At 56.7% G+C, this 11,813-nt stretch overlaps 1 protein-coding gene across 1 annotated transcript; it reads right to left on the bottom strand.

The window, feature by feature from the left end:
• Positions 1-705: 705 nt before the first annotated feature.
• LOC311628489 (pregnancy-associated glycoprotein-like) lies at positions 706-9,798 on the bottom strand (the record flags this gene model as incomplete). The annotated part of the gene is made up of 9 exons (XM_084895706.1): positions 706-849; positions 1,785-1,883; positions 1,969-2,113; positions 3,435-3,551; positions 5,690-5,889; positions 7,391-7,509; positions 7,605-7,722; positions 8,481-8,631; positions 9,746-9,798. The coding sequence occupies 9 exons, from the start codon at positions 9,796-9,798 to the stop codon at positions 706-708; spliced, it is 1,146 nt and encodes a 381-aa protein (XP_084751832.1).
• Positions 9,799-11,813: the final 2,015 nt, after the last annotated feature.

Raw genomic sequence — 11,813 nt, 5'->3', positions numbered from 1 at the left:
TTCCAAGCCTTCAGGATGTGAAGGGATGGGCTGGGAATGGCAGAGCCCTTGGCCTGGAGCAGGCAGCTAGGGGAAGGCTGGCAGGAGAGGAATCAAAGGAGTCATTAGAAGCTTGAGGGAGGAGAGAGAGTGGGCCGGTGGGTTTTGATTTCTTGGGTGCAGCCACCACGCTGTGCGGACCTGCTCTGGTTCTGCATTTGGGGTCCTGGGCATCTGGTTCAGGTCCTTTCTGATTAAGACCATTGGAGTCCCATCCCCTCCCTGTGGTCCAGAGGAGATTCCAGAGCCCTGCCTGCCTGTGCCGCACTTCCCAGACCCAAGCAGAGGCACTGTTCATATGAGCGCCATTGAAAATGAGACCGTTTATTAGAAATCAATGTTATTTTAAACATTACTGTGTTTATGATTTTTTAGAAGGAGCGAAAAAAACATCGATGGGAGAGAAATATCAATGGGCGGCCTATTGCATGCCTCCTCCTGGGATTGGAGCCCAGAGCATGCGCCCTGCCCAGGAATGTAGCCAGTGACCTGTAAGTGCTTGGGATGAGGCTCAATCACTGAGCCACACCGCTGGGCATAAACGCAGTCCTTCCTTTTCCACTGAGAAGAGGGCTTGGCAAATCCCCAGACACAGCTGTGCTGGGGACACAGGGAGTGTGTGAATCCTTGGGGCAGGCCAGCAGCCTCCAGGAGGGGCGCCCACATCTATGGCCTCGCAGGAGCCAAGCCGATCCTGTTGTTGCCCCGATCGAAGACGGTGAAATAGAGCCGCAGGAAGACGTCCCCCAGGACCCAAGAGCTGGTGAAGTCTGAGCCCTTCAAGGTGGCGAGGCATCTGCCCGTCTCCTCCTGCAGGGGAGGAAGCACAGCCCTCAGCATTCCTGTCCCAATCCAGTCAGGCCTGGGCGGCAGCTTTATCCCCTTCCCCTGGACCCTCCCCTCGGCTCTTTGCTCTGGGAGATTCCCCGCCTGCCCCCGTTCACCCCAGTCATCCTCCAAATCCAAACCTAGCGCCTGGGCAGCCTTCCTGTGCCCATGCCCCCTCCTTGGCAATGCCGGCTGGGTGTGGAGGATTCCCCAGGGCTCCCTACGTCTTCATCCTTGGCACATGGGCTTACAGAGAGCCCCTGGCATGGCTCCTGGGGTGCCTCCAGTGTTCGGGCTGAGAGATTTTCAGTTGCTCCCTCGATGGGCTGCCCTAACCTGCTAGGCACACTATGGGGAAATGGCACTACTTGAGCCTCAACTATGTGCCAGGCAATGCCCGGTCTTTATCTGACCACACCCCAAAGGGGGCTTGGTCCCCATTACACAGACAGGGAATTGTGGCCACCAGGGGGCATTTGCACTCTAGGACTAGGGTGACCATATGATCTATCACCCAAGTCAGGACACTTGGAGATGGGAGGGAATACAGTTCCTGATTATGGGGGGACATGGCGAATGTCCCCAGCCAGCCTCCCTGTCCTTACTCTTTGCCTGCCTCCGGGTTCCTGCCTACGTTCCCTGTCAATCGGTCCGATGCCCGGGTTGAACTGACCCTCTGTGAGGGCCAGGCCATTATCGTGCACTCTTCTGGAGCCTCTCCCCGAGCCAGCACAGGATGCTGCTCAGAGTTCCCCCAGGGTGATGGGTGCCCAACCCCCTTCTATCAAGAGGCTGTACTATGGGAGGTGCCCTCCCAGCCAGCATCTCCAATGGCACAGCCCGGCCTCTCTGAGCCACGGCCCCAAGGGTCCCTCCAGACCCAGATCTGAGAGCAGCCCTCAGAAGGGGCCCCTCACCCTCATGGTGTAGGCGCTGGCTGGCACTGGATATGCGACACCATTGATGGTGAAGACGATGTCAGGCAGGCTGGGGATGGCCTTGCAATTGACGACGTACTGCCAGAGAGAGAGGGAGAGGGAGGTTGGCCCAGTGAGTCCTGTGTGTGGGGACCTTGGTGTGACCCTGGGCGTGACTCCTCACCCAGCCTAATCTCGTCTTCCGGATGCTGATGTTCCTCAGAATGTTGAGGATGGCTTTGTTTGGGCCAGTCACCAGTGAGGTCCCGGTATCCATAATGGCTTGGCAGCTGTTCGCACAGGCCACGACCTTGCCGTCCATGGAGATGCTGAGGAACAGAGCAGGCACCAGGCTCACTCATGGCCTCTCCCACCTCAGCCCCTCCCTGCTGCCTGAGAACAGCTTTCAACTCCCGCCAGCCTCTGTGTCTCTGTGTTCAGCCACAGTGGCCTTCCTGGGCCTCCTCTCAGGTCTGGAAGGCATTGTGCTCTTTGTGTCCCAGGGCCTTTGCACGTGCTGTCACCTTTTCTAGACCCTCCCACCCCTTGCCTCTTTGTCTGGCTGTTCTCTCCTGTCCTCCAGGGTACAGATCACTCACCACTTTTTCAGGGAAGCGTTCCCCCATATTAGATCAGGCCCCTCTCCTCCCCCAGAGGAGACAGGCAGAGCCTTCCTGGTTTCCAGAGTGCATCCAAGTGGTACCCTGTTTGCTCCAATGCTGTCACTCATGCGTGTCTGTACTCCATTTCGGGTGAGTGAGCTGTGTCCTGTGCCCCTCCAGCGCCGGTGCCCAGCGCACAATGTATTGTTGAGTGTTTACCGAGGCATTTGAAGGAATGAGGTCAACTGGAGTCATGACCTGCTGTCCAACCAGTTATGAAGGCCACACGGTAAAGATGGAGGTTCCATGGACGCAGGTGCTCAGAGAGGTGGGAAGGAGGGTTGTTCCCCCCTTGCCTCTCCCCCTCTCCCAAGACCCCTGGCCAGGCAACGCCTGAGACAGTCCAGAATGCGGGATATGGGCCCCGAAGCACAGTTTAAGCTTCTGATTATTACATGCACCCTCTCAGTGATCGCCCCTGATTTTCAGCCACCCGGGTCCTTGCTTCCCGATGCTCTCGGTCACAACCCTGCCCCTTGGCACCCAGATTGGGTGCGTGGGGATCCCTCTATGTGATTTGCTTTCAGACCCCAGGACTGCTCCCTGGTGTCTCCAGCCAAAGGTGGTGTGGGGTGGGGGTTCTTGTAGGTGTGGCACCTTCCCACTTGGCTGGCTCCGCTGCCTATACGTGGCACGTGGTTTGCTGGGCACCCCTCAGGTCTGGCAACCAGGGATGTCCTTGTTCGGATGATGGAATTCTCCTTGACCCCTTCTCACTGCGCTTGCCCTACTCTGGGGGTGCAGCCCTCCCACGGTGCCCCAACTGCCGACCTGAGGGCTCGGCCCCATAATTGTCCCTCCTCCTGGTGTTCCATGATGTGGCCTGATCCCATTTCTCTGGTCAGGACCCTGGTCAGTGCAGTTATGAACCCATGTTGGTGTGCTAGTGTAAGTGTCCCTGTGTCAGTCTGAGTCTGTGTGTCTGCATGTGCCTGTGCCGGTGTAGCAGACCCTGGCATAGCTGTCAGCGGGGGATGGGGAGGCTTACCTGTCCACAGTGACCTGCCAGTGGACCTGCTTGCTCACCGGCACCCACCGGAGCCTGCCCCGGTGGTAGGAGTGGTCCACGCCGCCGAACATCACCACGCTGCCATTCTTCTCATTGCTGGGGGGAGGGGCTCATGTGAGGGGAGGACAGTGGGTGGCATTTCTCCAGTTCAGTGAATGAGGGGTGCACTGACCAACAACCACCCAGCCACACTGCAGGGCCCCGCAGAGCAGGCACTGCTGGGACCCCAACTGCTCCGATGGGAACTGGGCTGCAGGGCTGAGCACAGCCCAAGGTCGGCCTTCTGGCTGCTGAGGAGCAAAGCCAAGATTTGAACTTGAGATTCTGCTGGGCTTTGGCCACCCACCTCTCTGAAGCCGGTCAGTCCCCCACTGCAGCCCAAGAGCTCGAGTCACGTGAGGGGCTGCTGTGCGGAGGGGCCCGGGTGGGCACTCAGGCTCCCCCAGACTGGCTCTCAGGCTGCAACACACCAACAATGGCGCGCACGCTCTCTGGGCCCCACAGCCGCTGCCCCGTCCTGAAATCCCTTGTAGTTTTTCAACGAGGCCCAACATTTTCACTTGGCACCGCTTCCTGCAATGCAGTCACTGGTCTGGGCTCAGGGGAGTCCTTGCTGAGGGGAAGGAAACACCCTGCCTGCCTCCCCCTCCGGCTGCGTCCAATCGATCAGCACATCCCGTGGCCTTTCCCTTCCCTGTGTGTCCTGACTCCTCCACGGCTCCCCCCATTCCCTGCCTCCCTGGACTGAGCTCCTGCTTTCTCTCTCCAAAGAGGCTGAGCAGCCTCGTCCCTGGCCTCCCTGCCTCCTCTCTGGTCCTTCATTGTCCAGCCAGTGCCCGGGGGGAGCTTTCAAAACATAGGTGGGACCATGTGATCTATTTTCCTAGGCCCCTGCCAGAGGCCTCCTCTCCCACCTAAAACAAAGCCTGGGCGGCCTTGCCCCTGCCTGCCCCTCAGACTCCATGCCCACCTCGGCCTGCCCCTACCTCCCTCCCTGCCTGCCCTGCAGCCACACTGCCCTGCTGGTCCTCTGTTGGGCCTGGGCCTCCGCCCCCCCATGGCCTGGCCTCGTTCAGAGAGGTCCTCGCACTGCCCGTCTGAAACCACGCTCTCATCTCCGTCGTTCTGTCACCACGTTTTACCGCTTTCCCAGAAGCAGCCACCACCTGGCATGTGTTACCTTTCCCTCTTATCTATTTACTCGCTTCTTGTCTGCCTTTTCTCCCTCTCATCTGTCCGTGCCATGTGCACAGAGCAGTACCCAGCACATAGTAGGTGCTCCATGGATATTTGTTAAACGGCTCACCTCCTCGATTTGGTACAAACACCCCAGAGGCTCAGCACATGCTGCAGAGCCTGGACCTCAGGCCCCCACTGAGCCCACAGCCTCACCCACACTCTGCGTCATACCCACAGTCTGCCTGCCGGGTCCCCTCTGGTCTGTGCTTCTCCTTCCACCCGCTCCAGACCCTCAGTCCATCAGGAGGGTAGCTCTTCCAGTGCTGGCCCATGACTGGAGACCTGCTGAGGGCCTGACCACCTGCTGAGGGCCTGACCACCCGCTGAGGGCCTGACCACCCGCCAGGGCCTGACCACCCTCAGAGACCTGCTGAGGGCCTGACCACCCACAGCCGAGCTTGAGTCCCACTGCTACCAGTGTGTGGCCGGGCAATTCTGTGCAAAGCTCCTCTCTGAGCCTCAGTTCCTCAGTTTCCCTGTTCATCCAAGGAGGGACTAGAAGTACAGGGGTCGGTAGGTAAACTTTAAAAAATGCTAGATTATACCCTAGCTGTTTTGGCTCAGTGAATAGAGCATTGGCCTGGTGACTGAAAGGTCCCATATTGACCCCTAGCCCTGGCTGGGGCGCATGTAAGAGGCAACCAATCAAAATGTCTCCCTTGCATCAGTGTTTCACTCTCCAAAAATCAATGGGGAAATATCCTTGGCTGAGGATTATCAAAAAGTAAAAAAAAGTAAAAATGCTAGATTGCAAGTGCTGGATGTTGCCATTGTAAAGCAGAAGCAGCCGCAGCCAGGATGTGACTGAATGATCAGGGCTGTGTTCCAATAAAACTTTATTCATAAAATCAGGTGGGGGGGCCACACGTGGTCAGCGGCCACTATTTGCTGTCCCCTGGAATAGACTGCCCTCAAGGAAGCACAGGTCCGGGTTGTCTACCATTTCTGAGGCGCCTGAAGGCATCCGGAGGAGGGGCTTGGCCTCCCAGGCTTACCTGCTCAGGTAGAAGGCGAAGATGTTCTTAGATATGAGGCCTTGGTTCCACATGCTGTCGAAGACCGGGGTGGTGTTTTGGAGGGCCAGGGAGGGGTAGGCCAGTCCCAGGATGCCGTCAAAGCCCGATATTCTCAAGGCCTTGCCGAAGTCAAACCAGGTCAGGCCAACTGCCTGGGATTTGCACACAAGGCCCCCGACCTGTGGTGGGTAGGGTGGTCTCATGTGAAGATTTGGGAAGCAGAGCTGGGGCAGGGCCAGGGGGGCAGCCGTGGGGGGTGATGCCACCAGCACCCCAAGAATGAGCTGCGGTGTGGCTGCACTGGAGGTGCCAGAGAAGCACCCACTGTGAATTGCTGACGTGTCCGACCTTCGCCCACCCTCCTGCTAGTAACACCCCTGGCACTAAAACACCCCCATCACCCTGCACTGCGGGGTGACTGGGGGCAAAGTGCCCCTGCACCTGGTACAGGCCCCAATGAGCAGAGAGGAGGGATCATCATGTTTTTGGCGTTCCTGGGATCTGGGGCCAGAAATGAGTGAAGGGGTCCTTAGCGGTTAGCTCAGTGTTTAGAGCGTCAACCTGCACACTGAAGGTTCCCGTGTTACAGGTTGTGGCTGGATCCCAGGAGGCAGCCAATCAATGATTCTCTGTCACCATGGATGTTTCTCCCTGTCCCTCTCCTCTCCCTTCCTCTTTGTAATCAATGAAAAAAAGGCTTCCTGGGAAACTGTGTGTGTATGTGTGTGTGTGTGTGTGTGTATGTGTGTGTATGTATGTGTGTGCCTTATATATGTTTGAGTGTGTGTGCATGTGTGCATAGGTGTGTGTGTCAGGCACTTTGGGCAGGAAGCACAGTTTTTTCAGATTCTCAAAGGCCCCCAAAGTAAGACCTTTTACGCAGGCCCTTCCTGCACTCGTGGCCCTGCTTCCCCTGCCCTGGTGTCTGGAGCGTTTGGCAGCCCCGGACTCCCAAATGCATTCTGCCCTCTCCCGGAAAATCCCCCACAGCTGCCAAGCCCTGACTCGCACCCCAGCTGTGCTGCTCCAGGTTTGGGCCTTGGGCAGGCCCGTCCCCTCACTCTTGGGTCCCTCATCTGCATGCAGGGAGCAGAAACGCCTGCCCCGTGGATTCGACACATTATTACCATGGACGTGCCCAGCACAGTGTCTGGCACAATCTGTGAATATAAACATGGGTTTTCCGCCTGGCTGGCATGGCTCAGTGGCTGAGCATTCACCTATGAACCAGGAGGTCAGGGTTTAATTCCGGTCAAGGGCACATGCCAGGCTTTTGGGCTCAATCCCTAGAGGGGCTTGCAGCAAGCAGCCAGTCAGTGAATCTCTCACATCTTTGATATTTCTATCTCTCCCTGTCCTTTCCTCTCTAGAATTAAAAATATATATCTATTTAAAAAATAAGTAAAAACCGGTTTGCCCTCACCGCTCCCTGCTCCCCGCAAAACCAGCCTCGAGCTCACCACGGACAAGAGCTGCAAATGCCCGCCTCTCCTGCCATGACCGCTCGCTGGTCTGGCCACTCGGGGGCTTGTCCGCAGAGCACTGTCTCCCCAAGGCAGATGGCCAGCCGCTGGGGGACTCTGGGGGAGACAGTGCGTCCAGCTGACCCTGCATCTGGTGCCCTGAGCAGTGAGCAGAGGTCACCAGGCCCTGCCCTGCCGCAGTCCAGCTCCCACTCACCCGCACGTCGTCGTAGCCCAGCACCCCGATCACTCTGCCGGACCCGTACCGCAGGTCGTAGGTCTGGGTAGTGTTCTGGAAGGTGGAGGACGCCCGAGGGTCAAAGGTTTTGTATGTCCCTGTGGATGGAGAGCCAGTGTCCTTCAGTGGTCAGAGCGAGGTCAGGGACAGAGACAGGACTGGGGTGGGAGCCATAAGGGGTGCAGGCATTTACCACACATAGAACTGGGGCAGTCGATGGAGGGCACCCACAATGGAGCCGAGCCCGTGTCAAAGATGACCCTGAACTCCTGAGGGGGCGTTCCAATGCTGATGGTGCCAACGTAGTACATCTGCCGGGCAGGAGAGGGCGGTTAGACCATGATCCCCGAGAGGCCACCCTACATCAGGCCGTTCCTGTCTTCTGGAATCGCTTTCCCACCAGCCCACCACACTGCCGCGGCTCAAGGCGTGCCTTCATTTGAAAGTTTCCCATGTTCCCCTGCTGCTCTCTAAATCCTCCCAGCCTTCAAGGCCCAGCTGGCCTGCTCCCTCCTCCCAGAAGCCCTCCCAGGTCACCCAGTCCTCTGTCTCCCAACTCAACATCGGTGATGCCCCTATCAGAGGCGGCCTTTGGTTTGGCCTTTATGTTCTTGCAGACCAGGCCAGACCTCTGTTCTCAGCAGCCATAGCACCCTGCTGGTGTGTTATAGCCTCCACACTGCAGGGGCTCAGGGACTCTTTTCTGGGGTTGTTCTTGGGCATCTTCTGCCTGGGTGTCAAACTGCAGTCCCCGTGGAGTCAGCGGTGCCTTGTTCAGAAGGACAGAATCTGCCCAACCAGCACCTGGTCCGCAGGGCCCAGCGATGTGTCCTTGGCCCAAGATGGATGTGTGCCTGCCGCCTGACCATGGCTGGACTAGTCACCACAGACCTAGAGCCAAGGGGGAGTGTCTTCTCCCTGGGTAGGGTCCCAGTTTCCCCAGCTTTGCTGCCTGTAGGGTCCCAGTTTCCCCAGCTTTGCTCCCTTCCCCTCTGGCTCCCAACCCTGGGTGAACCCCAATGCTGGGCCAGCACCAGGGAAGGCTGTGGGCTGGGTCCCGCACACTCACGTCCATGTAATTCCTCAGAGGTTCTTTCCTGACGCCCTTTTTGCGCAGGAAATTATAGGCGTGGCTGTGGGGGTGCTGCTGGAGATAGTCTCTCAGCAGGTCCTTCTCCCTCAGGCTCTCCCGTGTGGACTTGATCTTTGTCAGAGGGATGCTTCCTCGGGAAAGACAACAGATAAGACAGCGGCTCCCCACCCCGCGGTTCAGGGTGGCCACCATGCCTGGCGCTGGAGCCGCACAGCATCTTCCCCAAGGATGTTATGAGGGGCCATCTTATGAGGGGCAGCCCCCACTAACGCAGGCAAAGGCCGGACAATGGCCCAGGCCTGAGCGCAGGGCCTGGTGCAGCCCCAGGGAAGCCCCAGGCCCGTGCCCAGCCTCCCTTTCCCCATCGTAAAGAAGTGGGGTGAGGACAGGCCTCCCGCAGGGTGTCTGGGGCTTTGAGGGAGAGGATGGTCTGAGGCCCCTGATCGAGGGACCTTGACCCTGAGCCAGTCTGTCTCCATTGTCATGTGACCGGCTCCCTCTCCAAGAAGCAATTGTGGGAGCGGGATGGGGATCACCACGTTTACATCAGGAACCTTAAAGGCAGGGCGTTTGTGACCTGGCTGTGGCCACCTGCTCATTAAGGCAAAACTGGGTCCCGGGGACCCTCTGGGCCCTTCTGCAGGGTCAAGCAGAGGGGAGGCTGGAGGTGGGTGAGGAAGCCCGGAGATGGGGAAGAAAACATCACCCAATGAGACCACCCACACAGCTGCTCAGGTGGTGCCATGAGGAATCCTGGGCCCCATTCACACAGGGACAGCCTGGTGTTGTGCAGGCCCTGATCTGTCCCTGGACCCCTGTCCCCCAGTGCAGGTGGCTAGCTACTCATCAATGCATGGAGGTGTGGCCCTGACCTGTGTTGCTCAGTGGATACACCTGTGGACTGAAAGGTCCCGGGTTTGAGTCTGCCCAAAGGCGCTTACTTCGGTTGCAGGCTCCACCCCGGCCAGGGCCCTGCTCAGTGCTCATGCAGGAGGCAACCAGTAGATGTGTCTCTCTCACATCGATGTTGCTCTCTGTCTCTCCCCTTCCCTTCCTCTCTCCCTAAAAATCAATGGGAAAATATCCTAGGGTGAGAATTAAAAATAAAAATAAAAAAATACGGGGAGACGCAGACTTTAGGACAGGGAATGATGACTTTCCCTTGTCTACCCCCTGGGCGGTGAAAGGAAGGATAAGGGGACAGTGAGAGAGAGGCCAGGAGAGAGCTGTCCCATACTCACGTGACCAGGCACTCAGAGAAGGCCACCAGGCTGAGGAGTCCGATCCACCTCATTTTGTGTTCTTCCCTTTGCTGTGTCCTCCGGGCTGCTCGGGTTGGAGCGTGGGGCAATGGGCCAACGATGCCGATATATACGCTCTGACCTGCCCTCGTGATCCGCTGGGAGGGCTGCTGATGGCCCCGATAAAACCCTGCAAGCCTCCCGATAAGATTGATGTTCCCATCAGCACTGCAAACCTGCTGATAGAATCTCTATTCTCATCAGCATTCCTGATTGGGGCACGCGGCACAGGGAAAACTTAGAAAAAGTTCAGAATACGGAGATCTCTACCATAATCTCTTCCTTGGGGCATGGCTGTGGGACAAACCCAAACCACATGACCTCCGGAGGAGTGGGGGGACCCTGCTTATTTGGAGGTAAAACCAGCAATCCTATCCAATGAAGAAGGAATATGCTAAGTGACCATCCCTGGTTCACAAAATGACTGCACCCTCAGCTGAGGGCACATTCCCATAAGGATTCTTTTTTTTTTTTTTTTAATTTAAAAAAAATATATATTTTATTGATTTTTTACAGAGAGGAAGGTAGAGAGATAGAGGGCTAGAAACGTCGATGAGAGAGAAACATCGACCAGCTGCCTCTTGCACACCCCTCACCGGGGATGCGCCCGCAACCAGTGTACATGCCCCCGACCGGAATCGAACCCGGGACCTTTCAGTCCGCAGACCGACGCTCTACCACTGAGCCAAACCGGTTTTGGCCCCATAAGGATTCTTAAGGAGCAATCAGCAGGGACCTGAGACTTCACCCTCCCCTGCCCTATGGGACTTGACAGGAGACCTCAGGCTCTGTCTGCCACCCGGCAGGGCTTGACAGAGGACCTCTGGGTATGCTTCCCCTCCTGCTGCTGGGCTAGGGGACCGAGGCTGCTCCCAGCACCAGGCCTGGGGACCTGAGTCTGGGCCCCCTCACTGGCTGGGCTTCACAGTGGACCTCAGGCTGTGCTCCCCATCCAGCAGAGATTGACAGGAGACCTCAAGTTGAACCCCAAGTGCTGAGTAGGGGAACTTAGGCCACACCACTGTCCATCATGAGGAAGGGGTTTGACTGAGGACCTCAAGGCCCGAACCCCCCCCAATCTGGGCTGGGGGATCTCAGGCCACGCCCCTGTGCTGTCCAGGGCCAGGGGACCTGGGACTACACCCCCATCTGGCAGGGCTTGACAAAGGAGGGACTCCCCGGGTCTGGATCTAGCCCAATGAGGGGGGAGGTGCGGCAGAGTCTGGGTCTAACGTGATTTTGAGGTGATGTCGATGGGTGGGGACATGACTCTGGGTCCTGTGGTGAGCCCCAGACTCTGACAGGAGGAAGGTTTTCATATTCATTTTACTAATTTTCTTTCATCTCTGACACTTATAATATAGAGAATGGGCAAATAGCAATATAAAATTATTTTCTCTAAATAACCACCATATATATATATATATATATATATATATATATATATATATATATTTAAAGATATTTTATTCATTTTTTACAGAGAGGAATAGAGAGGGATAGAGAGTTAGAAACATCAATGAGAGAGAATCATTGATCAGCTGCCTCTTGCACATCCCCGACAGGGTATGTGCCCACAACCAAGGTATATGCCCTGACTGGAATCGAACCTGGGACCTTTCAGTCCGCAGGCTAACGCTCTATCCACTGAGCCAAACTGGTTTCGGCTAATCAATCACCTTTTAATATGCATGAATTTTGTGCACCAGGTCACTAGTTTCAACATACTTAAATGCCTGTTTTAAGGCATTTAGTGAGCGAGTCAGGAACTAGATCTAGGTGAGATGGGAGTTAATTTTGTTTGGGGTAACAGAGAATTGTGGGCCTGCACACAGTGCCCCCCAAAAGGTATGCATGCGTCACCAGCCCGTAGCTCCGTTGAGAAAATGAAATGCAATTTAATAACCACTGCGTGTGGTCCATGTTGGGGGCCACCTGTGTATTCTGTGAAGTGATACCTCTGCTTATACTATCACCGCACCCAGGAATGAAGGGGAAGGCCTGTCAG

Source organism: Pipistrellus hanaki (genome assembly GCF_964339955.1).
Source record: "Pipistrellus hanaki genome assembly, chromosome: 9".
NCBI lineage: Eukaryota > Metazoa > Chordata > Mammalia > Chiroptera > Vespertilionidae > Pipistrellus > Pipistrellus hanaki.
Note: the sequence above shows the minus strand (reverse complement) of the source record. Positions and strands in the feature narration are given on the sequence as shown.